Below are 24,383 nucleotides of genomic sequence, written 5' to 3' on the forward strand. Positions count from 1 at the left end.
ATAAATCTCCCCCAATGTTCTTTAGGTGATAGGAAGCATTGGGTTTCATGAATAAAAATAAACAAAAACTGAGAACTTTACTGTCCATAAATAATCACTTTGTGTTCAAATGTTTTTATAGAATTTTTCAAGAATTTACAAATAACATAAAGTACATATTACACAGGCCATTACAACTTCATGGCCCTACAAGAAACAATATAAGAATAAAACACAAAAGAAAATAAACATAGATCATAATCACTTTGTGGAGCGACCCTTTGCTGCAATGGACTATATCGGTATTAGCATAGCACATCTAGACACTGGAATTTTCGTCTATTCTTTCAGGAAAAACATCTGCAATGCCTTCACGTTGGATGAGTTTTTTAAATCTGGGCATTGACTAGGCCATTAAAAGATGGGGGGAATTTATCAAGGGTAGTGAAGGTGAACAAATTTTCTACACCTTTAATTTGTGTGGTGGTAATGTATATGTGCTTCACATTTATTAAATGATTGCATGGCATGTGATTAACTTGATGGGTACTTAAGGACAGAGCGCGCGTGAAACCCGGTGGGTCCAGACTACTATCAGCAGCCAGGACCCAGCGATAATGCCAGGCATCATCGATCAGGCCGATGCCCGGCATAAACCCTTTAGACGCCTTGATGAAAGTTGATTGCGGCGTCTAAAAACGACAATAAAATGTCCCAGCAGCTCAGCGGAGCTGATAGGGACTAGGGATCAAATCAAATCTGATAAATACTAATTTGTCATGAATTTCAGGAAAAATTAGCTATGCAATGAATCAGAAAATCGCCGCGATTTGATCACACGAATCGCTTCATTAAACTCCATTTAGTGCGGTCCAGGCTCCATTTAAGATGGTGGCTTCACATGTCAGGACATGGGGCAAGGAACTCTGGGAAGGCGGGAAGAAGGGTAGGCTGGATGACCCGGAATCACATGCAGTCTATGAGCTTGCGGCCAGTCACATCAGCGTTTTATTGCAGAGAGAGACAGAGAGCAGTGTGTGTTGCACAGAAAAGCATTTTTACAGCAGCAGTTATCCTCAAGCCCAAATCCAGCCTAGAATAACTGATAGGGAAGGGAGAGAGATTGAGAGAGAAAGTGCAATTTTGGGTGTACTACACAGTGACTTGTGGTGCAGCACTGGTGTGTACAACAACTGAAAAGCTAATAGTAGCCAGCCAGTTAGGGTGAGCAGAGCACTAAAAGCCATAATCACCTGCGATTAGTGCCTAATACAAGTTGCATAGCGGAGCGTATTGTCCTCTATTAAGTGTAACCTGTGCATACTTAGGTGGTGTACGATTTTGTTCCTGTTAAAGTCTTAAGGGTCTAGTTACTGTAAAAGGCCAGCCAAAAGTATACATCTGCTGGTGTCCTCGACAAATACTGTTTTAAATGTAGTGGAGCATATTGTCCTCCCCTCATAAGTGCATACCACATACATACATCTATGTGGTGTACCATTTTGTTCCTGTTAAAGTCTTAAGGGCCTAGTTACTGTGAAAGGCCAGCCAAAAGTACACACCTGCTGGTGTTGTAGACATATATTGTTTTAAATGTAGTAAAGCGTGTTGTACTCCCCTCATAAGTGCATACCAGGTACATAGATCTACGTGGTGTACCATTTTGTTCTTGTTAAAGTCTTAAGGGCCTAGTTGCTGTGAAAGGCCAGCCAAAAGTACACACCTGCTGCTGTTCTAGACAAATACTTTTTTAAGCATAGAGGAACGTATTGTTCTCCCCTCATATACTAACTAATCATGTCAGGCAGAGACGTGCCAGGACGGGCACAGAGGAGTGGCAGAGGCCTAAATTCATCAGGCACAGGCAGAGGTCGTAGCAGGAATCACAGCAAGAGACCTGAGCTCCCAGAATCAGCTAGCGGTCGTGTCTCGACCAACAACCCATCTGTCGTCGTCGATTGGTTAACTCGGTCATCCACTTCATTACAAGTGACATCTGACAACTCCAGTCAACAGTCAGTGGGTTTCGCAGACACAACCCTCAGTTGGCATGGCCCTAGAGCAATCCCTGTCCTCCCATTGGCTCTGTCCTACGCTGTTCCCTCCCCCACAGAAGTATCGCATGCTGTGGGTTCAGCTCCAATATTTAATGAGGATGATCTACTAGAGGACTGTCAGCAGCTACTGCCCAGCCAAGAAGTGAAGGAGACATCTGCCACTTCCTCCACTAGGTGGGCAAGTAGTGTTGAGGAGAGTGGGAGGTGGTGTTGTGAACGTTCAGGCTTCTGAAGTAGACATGGTTGAGGAACCTGAGGAGGACATCAGTGACGTGCAGACACAACTCGATGATGATTAAGCCGATCGCACTTGGGAGCCGGGTGTAGAAGGGGCTTCATCATCAGAAGAAGAAGCGGGTTGCAGGTTACCCCTGAGGCAGCAGCTAGTAGGTGGTAGCATGGTTGGCAGTCAGCATGGTGGCAGAAGTGGGAACTCTGGAGCCAAACGTGCCCAGGGTAGGCCACCTGCTTCACGGCAGCCTACCTTCCCGGGAGGTAGTGGAACAGGGGTTCCTGGAGTCGGCGGCAGTAGCAGTAAACCAGTGCGTACTGTTGGGGGGAAAATCAGCTACTCAGCGGTGTGGCAGTTTTTCATCAAGCATCCAGAGGATTTTAATCTGGCCACATGCAAGATGTGTTGGCAGAAGTTGAAGCATGGCCAGGGTCCCAATGTTGACACCACAGCCCTGTGTCAACATAGAAACTTGGCTCCAATGCGGTAGTCCAGCCTGCTGCATCACCCAGTGGCACGCCACTCCCTGTTTCAGCCAGCCAAGGCTCCACCACCTCAGCCGAAGAGAGCTGTCTGTCATACCATTCTTCTGTCGCTCCAGATGCCCCTGCTCCTCCTACTTTGAGTCAGTCATTCCGCCAGCAATCCATCGGCTAAGCCATGTCCAAGAGACAGCAGTATGCGCCCACTCATCCAATGGCGCAGAAGCTGAATGTGCTCCTGTCCAAGTTGCTGGTGCTGCAGTTCCTCCCTTTTCAAGTGGTGGACTCTGCACCTTTCAGAGAACTGATGACTTGTGCCGAGCCAAAGTGGAGAGTCCCAAGCCGTCATTTCTTTGTGAAAAAGGCAGTACCAGCCCTGCACAATTTTGTGGAACTGAAGGTGGGCCAGTCCTTGAGCCTGTCGGTGTGTACCAAAGTGCACGGCAGCGCCGACGTGTTGAGCGTGGCAAACAAAGTCACACAGGGAAGGAACTGCTAAAAGTCATTCAATAAGAAATCGAATTATGGCTTACGCCACAAAAACTGGAAATGGGAACCATGGTGACCGACAACGGGATGAACATCTTGTCTGCACTGCGACAAGGAAGCCTGAACCATGTGCCTGGCATGACACACGTGTTCAATCTGGTTGTAATGTGGCTCCTGAAGTGTTCCCCCCATCTGCAAGACATCCTAACAATGGGAAAACTTTGCATGCACTTCAGCCACTCATACACCGCAAAGCACATCCTCCTTGAGCTGCAGCGTCAGAATGGTATCCCCAACATAGTTTGATTTGCGACGTTTCCACACTTTAGAACTCCACCCTCCATGTGTTCGACTGACTATACGAACAGAGAAAAGCCATCCCCGATTTCTTGATGATCCAAGTGGATAGGGGAAATGCCCTGTGTAACTTTAATGTCAACCAGTGGCAGCTCATACGTGACACCTGCTGTTTGCTCAGGCCTTTTGAGGAAGCCACATTGTTAGTCATTTGCCAGGATTACGGGATGAACAACGTCATTCCACTGCTTCATTAACTACAACATGTGTTGGAAACAATGGCTGGTCAGGGCACTGGAGATGTGGCGCCAACATCTCATGGCCACATGAGCCCTGTGGGGGCTGAAATGGAAGAGTAGGGGGACAGTGGAGCACAGGCAAGGTTTCACAAAATGGGTGGTTTTTATAGTCACCTGACAGGAGAGGAGGAGCAGGAGCAGCTAGAAGGTTATGAAGAAGACGAGACAGAGGACCCAGACACACCGTGGCAGTATGTAGTGGAGAAGGAGGCAGGGAGTCCCTCCGAGTCACTTGCACAAATGGTACGATGCATGCTCACTTGCTTGTGTAGTGATTGCCGAATTGTAACCATTCGGCAGCGGGATGACTACTGGCTCTTCCCCTTATAGGACCAACTGACCTACTACAGAGACATCCTATGTAGCCAGTTGGCCGATGACTATCTGCGCCATTGTCCAGTCTCACACAGGTCTGACTTGGGGGGACCTCTGCGCTCACCTTCCACTGCCCTGGCTGCTGGGGAAGGGTGGGGTAGCAGGAGCAGTACCAGCTCCATCAGCAGCAGCCTCAGTCTACAGTCGCTGATGAGTAGTTTTCTTCACCCGCATAGTGAAGCAACTCATCAGCAGCAGGTATACCTGGAGCAGGACCTGAATCAGCAGGTGGTGGCATACCTTGACATGACCATGCCATGAAGATCCGCTGGACTTCTGGGCAGCCAAGCTTGATTTGTGGCCGCAACTAGCAGAGTTTGCCCTGGAAAAGCTGTCCTGCTCAGTCAGTAGTGTGCCATCAGAGCAGGTGTTTAGTGTGGCGGGGGCCATAGTAACCGCAAGGAGAACTCGTCTGACCATGAAAAATGTGGAGAGACTGACCTTTGTGAAGATGAATCGGGCATGGATCATCCAGGATTTCCACCCGCCAATGCCTGATGCATTAGAGTAGATTGAACATGGTGTCACACCAACACTTCACAAATATGTATAGTGCAAAACATATTTAAGGCGCTGCTCCCCATTTACAGAAATTCCTCCGTATCAGACCACAAATAAGTATTGAGGATATGCATTAGCTAAAACATAACTTTTCTTAGGATAAAATATATGGACCCCAATTTTTTATATATCTAAGAAAAGGAAAGGTGTGCAAAAAACACCATGTACCACCTACACCACCAAGTATTAATGTGATGCAAAGACCTCTAAAAGGTGGAAGGGAACAACGTATGGTCCATTGTAACCTGTGGGGGGTAAAAACTTCCTCTGTAAGGCCCTACTCTCACACTATTAATTCCTTTCTTGGCAAGTAATACCCAAGAAAATTACACAGAGACATAAAATAGTGAAAAAGTATATATAGTCTTTATTAGTAGTGACTGATTTTAAAAAACAGAATTTAAAAGGAACGACAGTGGACAGACTACTAGGGCATCTGGATGAGGGATAGAAACAGAGCTGGGCTACAGAACATCAATAAGAAATGGGAGATAATAAAGTGACCCCCATCCGGGGTGTAGCAAGTGGAGCTCCAACAGCAAGGTAACGGAGTACCCCTTTAATTCCCTTCTTGGCAAGTGTTACTTGCCCTAAAAAAGGGCAGCCCACACAGGAACCTCTCCCTATTTCAACCTACACTGCCATTTCTCAAGGTTTTTAGGTGGAAATAGGGAGAGTTTCCTGTGTGGGGCCACCCTTTTAAGGGCGAATAACATTTGCCAAGAAGGGAATTAATAGGGCGAGAGTAGGGCCTTACAGGGGAAGTTTTTACCCCCACCTGCTACAATGGATAATACCTTGTTCCCTTCCACCTTTTCAAGGAAAGTGTTACTTGTCTTAAAAAGTGGAATAAAACAAGACTTCAAAGGGAAATCAGGATTTTCGGCGCTGACCATAGAAAAGGTATCGGAGCCCAGGTAAGAGAAGGAGGTTTATTAGCAACGCGTTTCACCGCGCTTGCGCGGCTTCATCAGGGAGCGCCTTTGCCTCTTTTCTCTTTGTCTTAAAAAGGGCGGCCCCACACAGGAACCAATCCCTATTTCCACCTAAAAACCCTGGGAAATTGCAGTGTTTGTAGGTAGAAATAGGGAGAGGTTCCTGTGTGGGGCCGCCCTTTTTAGGGTGAGTAACACTTGCCAAGAAAGGAATTAATAGTGTGAGAGTAGGGCCTTACAGAGGAAGTTTTTACCCCCCACAGGTTACAATGGACCATATGTTGTTCCCTTCCACCTTTTAGAGGTCTTTGCATCACATCAATACTTGGTGGTGTAGGTGGAACATGGTGTTTTTTTGCACACCTTTCCTTTTGTTAAATAAAAATAAACATTTTGGGTACACATATTTTAGCCTAAGAATATTATTAAAAGTTACGTTTTACGTAATGCATATCCTCAATACTTGTGCACAATAACACTTTAAAAAAAAGAGACCGTTTTCTTCTGCCTACCTGCCTCAGCTACTATTCTGATCCTGCCACCTGCCTGATGCCAAGTTCTCCTTTTTTCACCCACTTTCATCACCGGGTACTGGTATTTCCCCCCCACCGCCCCACTCTGTCACCGGGTCACTTTAAGGACTCCTGATGCTGCTGATGCAACCTCCAAGCTGTCTCATTCTGCCACCATGTGTTCTCCTCATGCTGTTGCCAGCTCCAGGCTGTCTCATGCTGCCACCATATGTTCTCCTCATGCTGATGCCAGCTCGAGGCTATTTCATTCTGCCACCATATGTTCTCCTCATACTGATGCTACCTCCAGGCTGTCTAATTCTGCCATCATATTTTCTCCTCATGCTGCCGCCAGCTCCAGGCTGTCTCATACTGCCACCATATGTTTTCCTCATGCTGATGCCAGCTCGAGGCTGTTTCATCCTGCCACCATATGTTCTCCTCATGCTGATGCTACCTCCAGGCTGTCTCATTCTGCCATCATTTTTTCTCCTCATGCTGCCGCCACCTCCAGGCTGTGTCATTCAGCCACTGTATGGTCTACTCATACTTCCGCCACCTCCAGGCTGTGTCATTCAGCCACTATATGGTCTTCTCTTGCTGCAGCCAACTCCAGGGTGTGTCTTTCAGCCACTATATGGTCTCCTCATGCTGCCGCCAACTCCAGGCTGTGTCATTCAGCCACTATATGGTCTCCTCTTGCTGATGCCAACTCCAGGCTTTGTCATTCTGCCAGACTAGGATCTCCTCATGCTGCTGCCACCTCCAGGCTGTGTCACTGTTCCGCCATGTGGTCTCCTCATGCTGCTGACACATGAAATGAAACTTTTTAGGTTCATCTATTTGAAATCTTCAATTTACTTAAAAAATATCTTTAATCTTTTCAATTGTGACACCCTTTGGTCTCGTCAGGCTGTTGCCACCTCCAGGCTGGGTCATTCAGCCACTATATGGTCTCCTCATCCTGCCGCCACCTCCATGCTTTGTCATTCAGCCACTATATGGTCTCCTCATACTGATGCCACCTCCAGGCTCTGTCATTGAGCCACTCTGCAACACTGATTCTAATAGCAACGCCTCTAATCTGCATGTCATACTGAATAACAGTATGATTTCACTAACACAGCACACTCCCTATGCATGTGAAGGCCAGGCAAAGTGTTCTACACCCCTATTGAGGCTCTCTGTAGGCCAGAAATAGCCATTTTTAATAGTGATTCGCTGCAAATAAATTTGGACCAAACCAAATTTGGGGGGTAAATTCGGCGAATCAGCTAAATCAAATTTCTCAAAAATTCAATCATCTCTAATCGGGACCATTGTGGTGAAATCGCGATGTCCCAATCAGCTAACTGTACAGCAGGAGGGTCCTCACCTGCCTCCCCGCTGTCTGATCTGTGATCTGCTGCTCCATGCCTGCTCAGCAGGCTGGAGTAGCAGAGTACAGATAACACTGATCAATGCTATGTACGCCCTCGTCCCATTCCCGGGGTTTGAAGCGTGCTTACGAGCAGAGAGCACGTCAAACCCGATAGGTCCCGACTGCTATCAGCAGCCAGGACCCAGGGTTAATGCCGGGCACCACCGATTGGGCCGATGCCCAGCATTAACCCTTTAGAAGTCTTGCTTAAAGTTGATTGCAGCATCTGAAAAGTAAAATGTCCCGACAGCAAAGTGGAGCTGATCGGTACCATCACGGTGAAACTGCGATGTCCCAATAAGCTAACTGGACAGCAGGAGGGTCCTCACCTGCCTCATCACTCTCCAATCTGGGATCTGTTGCTCCATGCCTGTTGAGCAGGCTGGAGCAGCAGAGCACCGATAACACTGATTAATGCTATGTTATGGCATAGCATTGATCAGTATATGCAATTAAAATATTTCATGGTATAGCCCCCCATGGGGGGGGGGGGGCTAAAAATAAAAAATAAAGTGTTAAAAAAAGTTTATAAAAGTTTATTAACCCCTTCCTAATAAAAGTTTGAATCCCCCCCTTTCCCATTTTTTAAAAAATAAAATACAAAATAAAAATAATCACATCAGGTACTGCTGCGTGCGTAAATGTCCGATTTATTAAAATCTATGGGTAGTTAAACCACATGGTCGATGGCGTTCACGTAAAAAATACCAAAGTCTAAAATTGTGCATTTTTGGTCACTTCATATACCATTAAAAAAAAATGTATAAAAAGTGATCAAAAAGTCCAATCTAAACAAAAATGGTACCAATAAATACTACAGACCACGGCGCAAAAAATGAGCCTCATATATCCTCGTATGCAGAAAAATAAAAAAGTTATAGTGGTCAGAAGATGACAATTTTAAACATACTAATTTTGGTGCATGTAGTTATCCTTGTAATTGTATGAACCTACAGAATAAAGAAAAGGTATAATTTCTACCGAAAAGTGCACTGCGTAGAATTGTAAGCCCCCAAAATTTACAAAATGGCTTTTATTTTTTTTTTCCCCCCCATAAATATGTATTTTTTTGGTTTCTCAACATATTGTTATAAAATAAGTGATGTCATTACAAAGTACAATTGGTGATGCAAAAAGTAAGCCCTTGTATGGGTCTGTAGGTAGAAAATTGAATAAGTTATGATTTCTAGGGGAGGAGGAAAAAATGAAAGAGCAAAAAGGAAAATTGGCCTCGTCATTAAGGTCAAAATGGGCTTTGTCCCCAAGGGGTTAATATGGTGCTAGTACACTCATTTTTTTTTTTTTTTTTTTTACTACACTTCAGTACAACACTTTGTATACTTCCTCCTGTCCACAGCCAGTTTCGAAAGGCAGGTCAGTACTGGTGTAGATTTTCTACAAATTAATGGCTTTTGCGACAGATCACACATGATAAATTTATGTCTTCTGCAGAAAGTTAACCAGACTATTGCAGAGCTACACAATTATAGAAAAAGCTTCTAAAGCTAAAGTTGCAATGAAAAGTCTCTAAACAGCAACTGAAACAATTTGTGCGACAAAGCAACGCTACAAAAACAGGGAAAAAACCTTGGCAGACTAAAACTTGTTTCCTTGTTTGCTCTGTATTAATTTCTTTAGAGCTTCTTCAGTGCTATTTTTGTTGTCTTTGTTAAATCTCTTATTCATGCCATCCTTGCCCAATCTGTGAGTTTTAGTGGGTAGCCTCTCTAGTGCCCAGGATAAGTATATTTACCCTGAGCCATTATGATGTTTAACTGCTCTAGTGTATTTTTAGCAGTATATATAAGGTCATTGGGGGGTATTTATGAAGCACTTTACCCTTGTTTTCTGGGGTTAATTTGGCGCAAAAAATTGTCGCAGTGTGTTTTTTGTGCCTTTAGTTGTACCTTTTCATTTACGCACATTCTTTTCTTTGGCAGCGGTATGTGTGTTTTCAGTGGGGTTTTTGCAGTAGTCAGGAATTTATGAAAATGCGACTCTTTTAAAAGGTGCAACATTTGTCGCAAACCCTTTAAAAAAGTGCAAATCACCTCCATAAAAAAGTGGCATAGAAAACATTACAAAAAAATAGTTGAAATTACTCATTAATATAAGTAGATTACCTTGTTATTGAAATATATATATATATATATATATATATATATATATATATAGATGTCCTTTAAAAAAAATTAACTGAAAAAATGTACTTTTCAATATGGTTAGGATGGACATGTTTAATAGTTTGGATATTTGGTACAATTAAGTTTAACACACAAGGAATCCCCTCTGAAAGAGCTTCCTGTAACACTTACCAAATTTATAGCCCGACTTTTGTCTCTTTGTAAATTTGATGCAGTGAGTTAAAAAGCCACCCATGAAAAAAAGGTGTAAAAAAACACATACCAAAGCCATTACACCCCCCCCCCCCCCCCCCAATTGTCCTGCTAGAAGGTAAATCTCAACTCTATTCCCAAATCCCTGGCAGACTGAACAGGTTTTCCTTGTTTGCCCTATCTTTACTGGCATCCATTTTAGTTTTGATCCAGACCTGTTTTGCACTTTGTGACAATAAGAAGCATCCCCACAGATGCTGTCAACACAATGCTTCCCTGTGGGAATAACATTCTTGGAGTGAAACGAAGTTTTGCGTTTGTGTTACACATACCTTTTGATGTCCAAAAGTTCCGTTTTCATCTCATTTGGCCTTAAAACCTTATTCCATGTGTTTGGGAAGTCTACCACATGCTATTTGCTGATACCAAACCAGTACTGTTTTGTGAAATTTTTCCAGTGACTCAACAGATACTTCCATCTTCGCAGTGGACCTTCGAAGCTCCTTCAGTGTTATTGTTGTCGTGTTTGTTGAATCTATGATTCCTGCCATCCTTACCCAGTCTGTGAGTTTTGGTGGGGGCTTTCTCTTGTCAATAGTGTTGTTTCTAGTAATAATTTTCTGGTGGGGAATTTTGCCCAGATTTATCAATCTGCCTGAATCCAAACTGTTTGGTTTTGCTCATAACAACCAATCACAGCTCAGCTTTCATTTTACCGAAGTTCTTTAACCCCCTAAGAACGCAGAGATTTTTCAATTTTGCACTTTCATTTTTTCTCCTTGGCTTCTAAGGCCAGGTTCACACTACAGAATTTCCAACCAGAATTCTGCTCAGGAATTGCGGTCGGAAATTCTGCTGCATGAAGGTTAACATGCAGGTGAATGGGTTTTCTGTGAAGCCATTCATACTGCGGAATTTTCTGGTTGGAATTTTCTACAGAAAATTCCAATCAAAAAATTCCTCCAGAAAATTGAACCTGCTCAATGTTCTGGTGGAATCTGCTCCAAAGACATCTCCGTCAATAGGGGCAGCAGTGGCTGCGCGGCCCCGATGCCGACTGATTCAGTCGCACTTGGAAACTCAGGACAGCCTAAGAGTCATAACCATTTTTAATTTTCCACTTACAGACCTATATGAAGGCTTTTTTTTTACGCCACAAATTTAACTTTGTATTGACATCACTCACTTCACTTCTGACCCCTAAAACACTTTTATTTTCCTGTATATGAGGCTGTTTGAGAGCTCATTTATTGCGTTTTGATCTGTAGTTTTTATTAGTAACATCTTTGTTTTGATGGGGCCTTTTGGTCGCTTTTTATTAAGGGACCAATCTGCAATTATGGACTTATGGTATTTTTTTTTTACTTTTTGCAACTCGCCATGTGGTTTCAATAATGTTATATTTTAAAAGTTTGGACATTTCCGCAAGCTGCAATGTTTATTTGTTTACAATATTTTATTGGAAAAATGGGAAAAGGGGGGTGATTTAAACTTTTATTAGAGCAGTAGCTTAGTCACATTTATCACTATTTATTAGTCCCTATAAGAGACTATTACATGAAGTATTTTGATTGCATACACTGTTCGGTGCTAAGTCATAAGATATCATATAATCCCAAACTATTAATGTTGAGCACAGATATAGCCTTATAGGTGCAGTGCCACTTAATTTACCTTGCATATAGTGGTTTGGGGCTTTTTGTGAACATTAGTGCAATATATGAAAGCCATGACTCTATAGAGGTAGGGCTATTGAGGCCCTAATCCAAGGTATAAAATTGGTAAAGTTCATTTGTGAATCCAGGCCCACCCTGTATATATTAAATATGGGCCATTACTGATTCCTTACAGTTGAAATTCAAGACTGAAATTAAAGCCCGAATGAATGTCGGGTCCAACATTTACATTATATATCACACAAACCCGGGGCCTAAGCCCAGAGCACAAATCCCTATAGGGTGAACCCCCCAAAATAAAATATAACTTTTATTGTATTATCATATAAAATGATGACAAGTGATTAAAACCCCAAATTTCACAGTTCCAGATAAGTAATGAATTCTGGGATTAACCCAGTAGTTTCCTGTCTTATGGGTCTGCAGTACCCAAACAAATGAAATCTGTGAAATTGATTAAAATCTGAAATTTGCCTCCTCTACTAGTTTCGGCGCACCTGCGCCGTCCTCAGGAGGAATATGCGGCAAACACCCGTCCACGTGTCTCACTCTGTCTTTTATATCCTAGGTTAATTACCTCATCACTCCCCGACACTCTACCGGGCCAATCCCTGATTCTTTTCCTTATATCCAATGGGTGCTTTCCACCTCACTTACCTGTGTGGAATGTGGCCAACCAGGTTGATGTTTACCTGTTCGTATCTGATGACGTGAACTACTATCATCACGATGCGCCATTGTTATGATGACCCGATCATGTGTGTAGTCACATGATCGGTTGATCGCTTGTCCTGTTGCCGCGCATGCGCCCGGACTTAAACATCGCCTCCCATTTGGTGCGCAGGCGCGGGGACTTAGAAAATATTCCGCTTGCTTCCAGTGTGTAACTCAATGACAGATACAGCGCATGCGCTGGGACTTAGAAATCTACAGTCCATTCATTTTCTATGTATGTTACTGTTCCGGAGCATAGATATACAGTTACTCTGACTCATATGTATCAAATATTCCCGGAGGATATTTGTCCCACAGGATGAGACCACCATATGGTCAACTGGTGTTTTAAGGCACTAACTGCATTGAATATTCCTATATATAGTTAATTACACAATCAATAGGTTATGATCCTATAGTTAGTTAACGACATCATGCGATCTTAAAAATGATGGGATGACCATACATAAACATAAAGGTAAGTATTATCTATGTTGTTCAATCGAATTTTAGTGCTGGGGAGATAAATGACCAGTGGCAAACAATTTTAGAGTAGAGTTCTAACTCCTACTTCATTCAAAGATCTGTTGGTGCATAGTCATCTAAATGTATCTAACACGAACAAAAATTGGCTGAGCAACAAGACGGTTGGCTCATATGCATGTGGACATTGCACCTTCTGTACATATATCATTAAAGGCAAGACCTTTACGAACCCCATAGACTCTCGGATTTATGAGATTAGGCAATTTATGAACTGTAATAGCAAAAACATTATCTATGTGGCCGTCTGCTCATGCCCGAGAATCTATGTGGGTAAAACGACTCAAGAATTTAAGAGACGAATTTCCCAGCATCTAAGCTGCATAAGAACAGCAAAGGACACCCCTATATCTCGTCATATGCAGGCTTGTCATAACAGCAGTTTGAAAGACATACGCTTTGTAGGTCTCTGTCAGTTACGTCTAGGTCCCAGGCGGGGTAATATAGACTCATTACTACTGAAAGAAGAGGCGAGATGGATACATAGACTTAAAAGTATGGCCCCTTTGGGTCTAAATGAAGGGTTTTCCTTTGCCGCTTTTCTAGATCCGCAATAAGTTATTATGGTTTAAGGCAAATTTGAGATGACAATAAAACACCCCTCATGTACACTATGTCCACTCTGTAAATATGATGGAAGGTCCCATGGAAACAGGGACTTTGAATGAAGTAGGAGTTAGAACTCTACTCTAAAATTGTTTGCCACTGGTCATTTATCTCCCCAGCACTAAAATTCGATTGAACAACATAGATAATACTTACCTTTATGTTTATGTATGGTCATCCCATCATTTTTAAGATCGCATGATGTCGTTAACTAACCATAGGATCAAAACCTATTGATTGTGTAATTAACTATATATAGGAATATTCAATGCAGTTAGTGCCTTAAAACACCAGTTGACCATATGGTGGTCTCATCCTGTGGGACAAATATCCTCCGGGAATATTTGATACATATGAGTCAGAGTAACTGTATATCTATGCTCCGGAACAGTAACATACATTGAAAATGAATGGACTGTAGATTTCTAAGTCCCAGCGCATGCGCTGTATCTGTCATTGAGTTACACACTGGAAGCGAGCGGAATATTTTCTAAGTCCCCGCGCCTGCGCACCAAATGGGAGGCGATGTTTAAGTCCGGGCGCATGCGCGGCAACAGGACAAGCGATCAACCGATCATGTGACTACACACATGATCGGGTCATCATAACAATGGCGCATCGTGATGATAGTAGTTCACGTCATCAGATACGAACAGGTAAACATCAATCTGGTTGGCCACATTCCACACAGGTAAGTGAGGTGGAAAGCACCCATTGGATATAAGGAAAAGAATCAGGGATTGGCCCGGTAGAGTGTCGGGGAGTGATGAGGTAATTAACCTAGGATATAAAAGACAGAGTGAGACACGTGGACGGGTGTTTGCCGCATATTCCTCCTGAGGACGGCGCAGGTGCGCCGAAACTAGTAGAGGAGGCAAATTTCAGATTTTAATCAATTTCACAGATTCCATTTGTTTGGGTACTGCAGACCCATAAGACAGGAAACTACTGGGTTAATCCCAGAATTCATTACTTATCTGGAACTGTGAAATTTGGGGTTTTAATCACTTGTCATCATTTTATATGATAATACAATAAAAGTTATATTTTATTTTGGGGGGTTCACCCTATAGGGATTTGTGCTCTGGGCTTAGGCCCCGGGTTTGTGTGATATATATTAGTGGGATCCCTAACCCACCCAGGGGTTCTTTTTGTGGTCAACATTTACATTTATACAATTTGTTTCTTCTTCCAGAATTAACTTCATGAATAGTTTTACAAGGATTTTTTTCCCATCTGAATACAGTTATGCAGACATTGGAGGTGAAAACACGGAGCCACGCCTACATTTAAACCTTACAAATACTTGGTAAACCTGTATAGCATACATTTGGAAACCTGCAGACTAACAATACAAGTGCCTTGTGTATACAAGAAGAAGTGGAATACACAGAAGGACATAGTAGACATAGAGGTCATTGGCCTCAATCAAAGGTAAGATTTTAATATATATATATATATATATATATATATATATATATATATATATATATATAAAACAACAAATGTTAGGATAGAAATTAATGCTGTTAATGAATATTAATACTAGCTGCCTAATATTATGCAGGTCACTATTGTGCTGCCAAAACAGTTCAGACCTGTCAAAGCTGGACCTGTCAAAGACCTCAGAAGGTGTTATGTGCTATCTAGAATTCTAACCATGACTATGACTTGTTTATTTCATATATGACTGCTGGAGAGTAGCTGACTGATCTGCCAAGTAAAGTTGAGTTTTTACATAGTATTTTGGTCAGTATTTTTTTAGCCAAAACCAGGAGTGGGTCCAATAAACAGAAAGTGGAAATCTTCTCTCTAGTTTGGTTCCGCTCCTGGTTTGGTATACAGAGAAGGTTGGCACTTTAGCAGTGCACATGGTAACCCCCATGTACTTAGAAAGAAGGTATGCCGGGCACATGCTTCTGCCCGAAGGCAGATTGCGCTTTATTCAATTAGCACAAATGTACAGGATGTGTTTGGCCCCATCCATAGCATTACAGACGGGCTGGTATTATCTTGTGGATAAACGTGCCATTGTACGGATTTAATAAAGAACGAGCAAACTTTAGGCAGAAGTGAGTGCTGGGCACATCCTACTTCTGATTTTGCTAAAAATACTGACCAAAATGATGAACAAATAATGACTAAAGTACTGACCACAATACTACATGTAAACCAGTTCAATGTGTGATGGCCATCACATGTGCATATCTACTATTTACAGAATGTCATAATAGAGAACAGCAGAAATATGAATAAGGAGTTTTTGCATTTAACATGTTTATAAGGAGCTGTCTGCTCATAACTTGAAATAAAGGATGCAAAAAAATATCAAAATAAGCTTCCCGCCTATATGTTTTATGTTGTCATGGATCCTTTCTAGTGACTTTATGCTTACATAAATATTAGGATGCTGGTGGTCACATTTTATTTTGTGTAAACAGGAGATACAAATCCATTTCATATGGTAGTCATCCTTTTCTTTTTAACTTCAATGGAATCTTGGACTGGGGTCGGAATTAGATTCACAATAGCAGATTCACGAATTTAGTTGGATTCTGAGACCAATATGGTTTATTTTCTTGAAGGATCGAAAAGAAATGTGTTGGATATATCAGTAGTGTACAACCAGCTCCTCTCTGTTGCTCTGCAGCATGCACTAAAAGTTCCATACTCCATGTATTTTCTGAAGAGCTAAAAGGATAACCATATACAATATGTGGATTTGACTGTTTTGTGGCTGTAGGGACTTTTAGTTGTACCAGCTAGCTCCAGCTTTGGAATATTATTTATGCTTTTAGAGCAAGTTTTGTCAGATTTGATCTGTGAGTATAATTTTTTTTCCCCTAAAGACAGTATGGATGGTTTAACATTAGTTCTGGCAGACGTTTGTATAGTATATGTTTTGTATGGTAGAAAAGCTTAATAAACATACAATAATAAGAATAATTAGAAAAAGGTAAATGGCCACAGGTTGTAGACCACTGTGGGACATAATATCAGTAAATATTAATATACACTGATAAATAAGTTTTTTACCATCAGAAAGACCAATGGTATATATTAATAAAACATTTCATCAATGTCTGATTGTCAAAGTCAGATTGCTGAGAACTACATTAAAGGGGTACCCCACTGGAAAACATTATATATTTTTTTTTAAATCAACTGGTGCCAGAAAGTTAAACAGATTTGTAAATTACTTCTATTAAAAAATATTAATCCTTCCAGTACTTATCAGCTGATGTATGATCCACAGGAAGTTATTTTCTTTTTGAATTACTTTTCTGTCTGACCACAGTGCTCTCTGCTGACACCTCTGTCCGTGTCAGGAACTGTCCAGAGTAGGAGCAAATCTCCATAAAAAAAATATCCTGTTCTGGACAGTTCCTAAAATGGACAGAGGTGTTAGCAGAGAGCACTGTGGTCAGACAGAAAGGAAATTCAAAAAGAAAATAACTTCCTGTAGATCATAACAGCAGCTGATAAGTACTGGAAGGATAACGATTTTTTTTATAGAAGCAATTTACAAATCTGTTTAACTTTCTGGCACCAGTTGATTAAAAAAAGTAGATTTTTTTTCCAGTGGAGTACCCCTTTAACCTGTTGGGGACGGAGGGCGTATGGATACGCCCTCGTGTCCCGATACTTAAGGATGGAGGGCGTACCTGTACACCCTCCACATTTCCGATCACCGCCACCCGCCGGGTGGTGATCGGACCGGGATGACTGCTGATATCTATCAATCTATCAGCAGGCATCCCATGACATCGCCTAGGGGGGTCCAATTAAGATCAGCAATTCGCAGCGATTACAGGCTGATCGGGTCTCTGATGACCCAATAGCCCAGAAAATAGGGATGATCAGAGCTGTCAGAGACAGCCCCGATCATCCTAAAGGATAGGAGCGAGGTGACAGGAATGCCACCCTCCTCCTATCCCCTGCCAGAGGTCAGTCAGGACTTACTGACCAATTTCAGGAGGGGGGGGGGGTTAAAGTTTAGATCCCCCGCTCTGCCCACAAATAGAAGTCTGGGTAGAGGGGGGGGGGGGGAGGCTCCAGCCTTTGACTGTCTGGGCATGCTAGGAGTTGTAGTTTTGCAACATATGGAGGGTCATAGATTGGAGACCACTGTGCAGTGGTCTCCAAACTTTGGTTTCCAAATGTTGCAAAACTGCAACTCTCAGCATGCCCAGAAAGTTCAGGCATGCTGGGAGTTGTAGTTCTGTAACATTTGGCCCTTCAGATGTTGCAGAGCTGCAACTCCCAGCATGCCTGGACAGTCTGGGCATGCTTGGAGTTGTAGTTTTGCAACATCTGGAGGTCTACAGTTTGGAGACCACTACTTAGCTGTCTCCAAACTGTTCTTCCCCAGTTGTTGCATAACTACAACTCCTAGCATGCCTTTCGGCTGTCAGTGCATGTTGGGAGTTGTAGTTTTGCAACAGCTGTAGGCACACTGGTTGGGAAACACTGAGCTAGAGTCTGTCCTACACTACACTAACACAAAATAAAAAGTAAAAAGTTACATATAACCCCTTACACGTCCCCCCAATAAAAATTAAAAACTTCTCACACGGCAGTGTTTCATAAACGGAGCCTCCAACTGTTGCAAAACAACAATTCTCAGTATTGACGGACAACCATTGACTGTCCTGGCAGGCTGGGAGTTTGTCAACAGCTGGAGGCACTCTGTTTGGGAAACACTTCCGTAGAATTTTGGTGGAGACAAGTGCCAATCCGGGTCTGCCCCCATTGCAAATTCCTAATTTAGTCCTCAAATTTGCATGGTGTTCTCTCACTTCAGAGCCCTGTCGTATTTCAAGGCAACAGTTTAGGGCCGTGTATGGGGTATTCCCATACTCGGGAGAAATTGTGTTACAAATTTTGGGGGGCTTTTTCTCCTTTTACCCCTTATGAAAAGGAAAAGTTAGGGGCTACACCAGCATGTTAGTGTAAAAAAATAAAAAATGTTACACTAACATGCTGGCGTTGCCCCATACTTTTCATTTTCACAAGAGGTAAAAGGAGAAAAAGCCCCCCCCAAATTTTTAACGCAATTTCTTCTGCGTGGACGTAAAATGCTCTGCGGACGCACAACAGGGCTCATGAGTGAGAGAGCGCCATGTACATTTGAGGTCTACATTGGGGATTTGCACAGAGGTGGCTGAAACAGCAAATCTGACAGAACATAACATGGAGTATAGTAAGCCTTAACACCCCACAGGTCTTTAACAAATTTTCGTTAAAGTTGGACGTGAAAATTAAACATTTGTTTTTTTTTTCCCCTGAAATGCTGGTGTTACCCCAAATTTTTCATTTTCACAAGGGGTAATAGGAAGAAATACCCCCAAAATTTGTAACCCCATTTCTTCTGAGTAAGGAAATACCCCATATGTGGATGTTAAGTGCTCTGTGGGCGAACTACAATACTCAGAAGAGGAGTGCCATTGGGCTTTTGGAGAGAGAATTAGGCTGGAATTGAAGGCCACGTGTGTTTACAAAGCCCCCCATGGTGCCAGAACAGTGGACCCCCTCCACATGTGACCTCATTTTGGAAACTACACCCCTCACGTAATGAAACAAGGGGTGCAGTGAGCATTTACAGCCCACTGGTGTCTGACAGATTTTTTGAATGTTGAATGTTATTTTTCATTTGCACAGCCCACTGTTCCAAAGATCTGTCAAATACCAGTGGGGTGTAAATACTTACTGCACCCCTTATTAAATTCTGTGAGGGGTGTAGTTTCCAAAATGGGGTCACATGTGGGGGGTCCACTGTTCTGGCACCATGGGGGCTTTGTAAACGCACATGGCCTTCAATTCCAGACACACCTATTGGTTTTGCATGCTTTACAACATATCAAAAGTTTTTGTATTTGAAAGTGCCCATTTAAGCTCTGCCCTTGCACCAAGCCTGCCATCCTATCAAGGAGGATAACGGGCAAACAGTATGTATTCTCATCACATTTGCAAGATCCAATAGCCAGTGTTTTTATTTAATTAAAATGAGGGTATGTTTAGACAGCTTTAAATAACCACTGGTGTATTTTTTTATTTTTTTATGCGCATATTTTAAGTTTACTGCTGGAAATGCGTACATAAAAAAGAATACACACATACAGTAAAAAAGAATATTTTATGTTGTGTGAACATACACTTAGACTGCAGCACAAGAGAAGAGAAATGTTCCCTTACTAAAATTAGCTGTAACAGCCTTATTTTGAAATATTGGTGGAAAGTCCAGGCCCCTGAAGAAAGATTGTCTGCATTCCACCTGCTTGAGAATCTTATATCCTTAGACTGTTATCATTGTTTGCTTTAAAAATAAAGTCAGTTCCTTATAGTATACAGTAAAAGGTTCAGCAGGGCATATGACAATACTTAAGAAATCCACATACCTTTTAATACAGCTCTTAGTGATTCTGTTTACTTACAATAAGTATTTAACCACAGAAACTTTCTTGTCACTGGTGCATGAAAGTGGTAACCCTTATACAAACAGAAGAGAGACAGGATTAGAAAGATGGGGTTTTGTATCTATTATCCTCTCATCTATGCATGGTCATTAGACTTGAGGCTTCTGCCTATTGGGAATCTTTTCTTCTAATAAACTACTATCTAAAGGCTTTAAGTGGAGAAATAAAAGATACACGGCGTCTTCTGGGAAAGTTACCAGGGTTGCCAACTGTGTGTACATTTTTTGTTCAGTTTGTCTGTTATATTACTTTAATCTGTACAAGCTTGTGCAGCTTATTCTTAATTCACATACAATTCACAGTAAATGCTATTGAATATTTTTGGCATTTTCTGGCGTTGGTGCACTTTGAAGGACTCCCTATTGTATACTTCCACTGCATAGCTATAAGGTATGTTACTATTTGGCTTCTGTCATACATAAAAAAAAATATGTGTATACATATATGTATATATATATATATATATATATATATATATATATGAAGAAAAGTCATTTATTACTTAAATTCTTTATCATTTGTTTGTCTGTGATTTTGGGGATCAAGACACCAGGTTGCCAACCCCAGTAGTAGTGTTTGTAAAAACTGGACTTGTAGGAGGAGCAAAGGGCAAACTAGTCCTCACCTTTACACATTGTAAAACCTCCTGTTCTGATTGGCTTATTTGTGTGGGCACTGCTCTTGCTAAGATACTTATTTGGGTAATGGCCTGGCCAGAACATTTGTATAGGCACTATAATAGAAATAACTACAGTACTTTGGGGGTTGTAAATATTTTATGGACATCACTATGTAGCTAGTAGAATGTTGTGTGTAATTCTGTCTGGCAGGCTTAATAGTGTGGTCAATATTATGGCAGCTTCCAAAATGCAGTTAGCCTATATTCATCTATCGTAGATATAAAAAGCTGACCTCCTACAGTAGCTGCAATCAGCACTGTGCATGATCATCATTACCCAAAAAGACATTGGGGGAGAGTCATCAAAACCTGTGTATAGGAAAGGATGACAAGCTGCCCATAGCAACCAATCAGATAGCTTCTTTCATTTTTGAGAGGCCCTATGGGCAACTGGTCAATTTTTCCTCTGCACAGGCTTTGGTAAATCTCCCCCATTAATTTTTAATTTAGTGTCTAAATGCCAGAACAGAGCACCATTCTTTCCCCTCCGTTTCCATCTATTTGACAGGAGATGAAGCTTCCATCTCCACAGCACCCGCCTCCATTACGAGACCCAATGCCATAGAATCACATTGCACTGGGTCTCGCTCTGGTGCTGGGGAGATGCAGAAAGAAGCTTAAAATAATGACTGGAGACTAGAGTTACAGTACAGACTTCAGTGAACACTAAAACCTCTGGGGCCCCAACATTTTACCTTACCCCAGAAGGGTAACCTCTGCCCCTGCCTTATTGTTCGGTTGTGTTCTAAGGAGTGGCCCAGATTTATCAAAATGTATATGAAAAACTGGAGAGATTTTGCCCACAGTAACCAATCACAGCTTAGCTTTTATATCTTAATGAGCTGTGGTAAAGTGAAAGCTGATCTGTGATTGGTTGTTATGGACAAAATCTCTTAGCTTCTCTCACATATTTTGATAAATCAGGGCCAGTGACTGTGAGTACAGTTTTGTAAATCACTACTCCAGAGTTCTCCCCTGAGAAACATCTCAGCACCCTCTGGGATGTCACATTAACTTATTTCTATTCCTGAATTACATAAAGTTGTGTTAATAGGTTCAACAGTATCAGTGCTATTCACAGATACTATTAAAGGGGTTATCCAGGAAAAAACGTTTTTTTATAAATCAACTGGCTCCAGAAAGTTAAACAGATTTGTAAATGACTTCTATTAAAACATCTTAATCCTTTCAGTACTTATGAGCTTCTGAAGTTAAGGTTGTTCTTTTCTGTCTAAGTGCTCTCTGATGACACGTGTCTCGGGAACTGCCTAGTTTAGAAGCAAATCCCCATAGCAAACCTCTTCTAAACTGGGCGGTTCCCGAGACACGTGTCATCAGAGAGCACTTAGACAGAAAAGAACAACCTTAACTTCAGAAGCTCATAAGTACTAAAAGGATTAAGATTTTTTAATAGAAGTCATTTACAAATCTGTTTAACTTTCTGGAGCCAGTTGAGATATATATATATATATATATATATATATATATATATATAAAATTTCTCCGGGAATAACCCTTTAATAACTGATACCAATAATACTGTAGTAACACGTTACCTGTGCTATAAATATATATATATATATATATATATATATATATATTATCCATCAAAATCTCTAACTCCCCTTGCCATGACTTTGATCTGCACCAATCCTATAGAAAAACTACATTTATACTGCACACTGTGAAGCTGGCTATAGGGCTTGTGAACACAGCAGACATATCTACACAGAGCCTGAAGTGCAGTGTCCGGAGCCTGTACCTGCCTCCGTGTGCTGCAAAACAGGATCCATCTGACTATGTACATATAAAGGTATTCACTTCCAGAAGCTATATAAGAGATCGAATACACACGGAAAAAAAATGGTAATTTAAAATTAGCACCAAACTGCCCTGTCTAAACAATGCCTCATGTATACATCTCTAGATCTATAGTTTAAGATAACAAATGAAACATCTACTCACCTGCTTAGTGACTTCAGAGATGTTTTAAACATAGGAGTAAGGAATTGAGCCTGTTGTTCTGACATACAAGCTAGATATTCCCACCAATCACAGTAGCCTTATTATTAGGGTTCTAAGGTCAGGTAAGTAAGTTATCAGTGGAAAATGCAGACTCCAGGCCTCTCAGTAGGCTAAACAGCACACACTAATGGGAAAAAACAATATTACATGGAAGAAGTACAATATTGGTCCTAAACACCATGATAATTGAAAATCACAGGGTATCAAATATTTATGTGCCTTTACACTAATAAAAAGAGAATTTTAGAAAATTACTGTAAGAGACAAGGGGGGGGGGGGATTCATCATAACTTGTGCAGAGGAAAAGTTCACCAGTTGCCCATGGCAACCAGATTGCTTCTTTTCTTTTTGAAAAGGCATCTAAAAATAAAAGGAGCAATCTGATTGGTTGCTATGGAGAACTGGTCTACTTTTCCTCAACACAGGTCTCGCTGAACCTTTCCCCTAGTAGGGGCCTTTAGGGACCTCTTGAGGCTAATGTTGGCTATCTTTCCCTTTGTGTAGTGACTGCACTGAAGAAGAAACTGGGTGGGTTAAACTCCTCAGAATAAATACTAATCTTTATTTATGTAGCACCAACAGGTTTCTGGCTGTTTTTTTTTTTTAACTAAAGACAGTAAAATGTCCTTTAGAGGCATTGCAAGAATTTTTCAGAAAAGTCATTGTTCAAAAAGAAAATTTGCCTAAAGTGCTCCAGGCGATCAGGGATTTTCCCCAGTTTGGGGAGGGGGACAATAAGGGCCTAAAGCATCTCCTGAGGAATTTTGCCAGAGGCAACAATGGGGGAGGGGGTGGTGAGTGAGATGAGTGATACATCCGGGCCAGATGATGTATGAAAGTTTCCAAGAAATGGTTAATAGATGTTTGTCTGGGTTGGTGTAACTCGGTATCTTTTATTTTTATTTTATAAAGATTCTAATAGGCAGCGAACTTGCTTGAGGGTTAATAATCTGCAGTTTTTATTGTATATAAAAAAGGGTATTTTAGAGTGTGTTATTTTTTATTTTAATTTATCAGCCAAAGATGTTGTTGTTTTTTTTTTTTACCAAAATTATCGTATGAGGTTTTTCATTGTGAAAGAAGCTTCCTAAAGTTATTATGTAGAAGTTGGTATAATTGAAAATCAGATTTCTTTTAAGTTATGTTGGTGGACTCATATTTATTAGATTGTTTGTTGGTTTGCTCCAATGCAGTCATTTTATTTAAGGCTATGTTCACACAGTGTATAATTTAGTGTCTTATTTTATTTTACATGTGCAAATACAGCCACAATTTTTTTTTGCAGCTGAAAATGCGTGCATAGAATAAAAGTAAGCTACTAAATTGTGTACCGTCTAAACAGCCGTAAATGGAATTCATTTCATTTGCATGTTTCTTTGTTTCTATGTAGGAGCAATTCATGTGCATTCTCATGAAAATATTGGTATCATTAGGGGAGTTAAATAAAAAATATCCACAAGGGCATTCTTAAAGGGGTACTCTGCTGCTCAGCATTTGGAACAAACTGTTCCGAACGCTGGAGGCAGCGCCGGGAGCTCGTGATGTCATAGCCCCACCCAGTCATGATGTCACGCCCCGCCCCTTCAATGCAAGTCTATAGGAACGGGCGGGACATGCCCCCCATAGACTTGCATTGAGGGGTGGGTGTGACATCATGAGGGGGCGGGGCTATGACTTCACAAGGTCCCGA

The 24,383-nt window shown here is 41.6% G+C and overlaps 2 protein-coding genes across 3 annotated transcripts in view; one reads left to right on the forward strand and one right to left on the reverse strand.

The window, feature by feature from the left end:
* The window catches only part of LOC130368644 (long-chain fatty acid transport protein 2-like), a 320,594-nt gene that overhangs the window by 195,779 nt on the left and 100,432 nt on the right, over positions 1 to 24,383 (reverse strand). For both annotated transcript variants that reach the window (XM_056572594.1, XM_056572595.1), the window contains 2 exons: positions 22,634 to 22,817; positions 19,912 to 20,002 (listed from right to left, as the gene is read on the reverse strand). The gene's annotated coding sequence lies outside the window, so the exon portion shown is untranslated. The remainder of the gene's footprint in view (positions 1 to 19,911; positions 20,003 to 22,633; positions 22,818 to 24,383) is intronic.
* The window catches only part of LOC130367418 (serine-rich adhesin for platelets-like), a 122,709-nt gene that overhangs the window by 28,592 nt on the left and 69,734 nt on the right, over positions 1 to 24,383 (forward strand). Inside the window, exons 3-5 of the mRNA XM_056569836.1 lie at positions 10,433 to 10,538; positions 14,889 to 14,947; positions 20,254 to 20,379. Of these exons, the coding sequence (XP_056425811.1) occupies positions 10,433 to 10,538; positions 14,889 to 14,947; positions 20,254 to 20,379 (291 nt within the window). The remainder of the gene's footprint in view (positions 1 to 10,432; positions 10,539 to 14,888; positions 14,948 to 20,253; positions 20,380 to 24,383) is intronic.

Source organism: Hyla sarda, chromosome 4 (genome assembly GCF_029499605.1).
Source record: "Hyla sarda isolate aHylSar1 chromosome 4, aHylSar1.hap1, whole genome shotgun sequence".
In the NCBI taxonomy this organism is placed as follows: Eukaryota; Metazoa; Chordata; class Amphibia; order Anura; family Hylidae; genus Hyla; species Hyla sarda.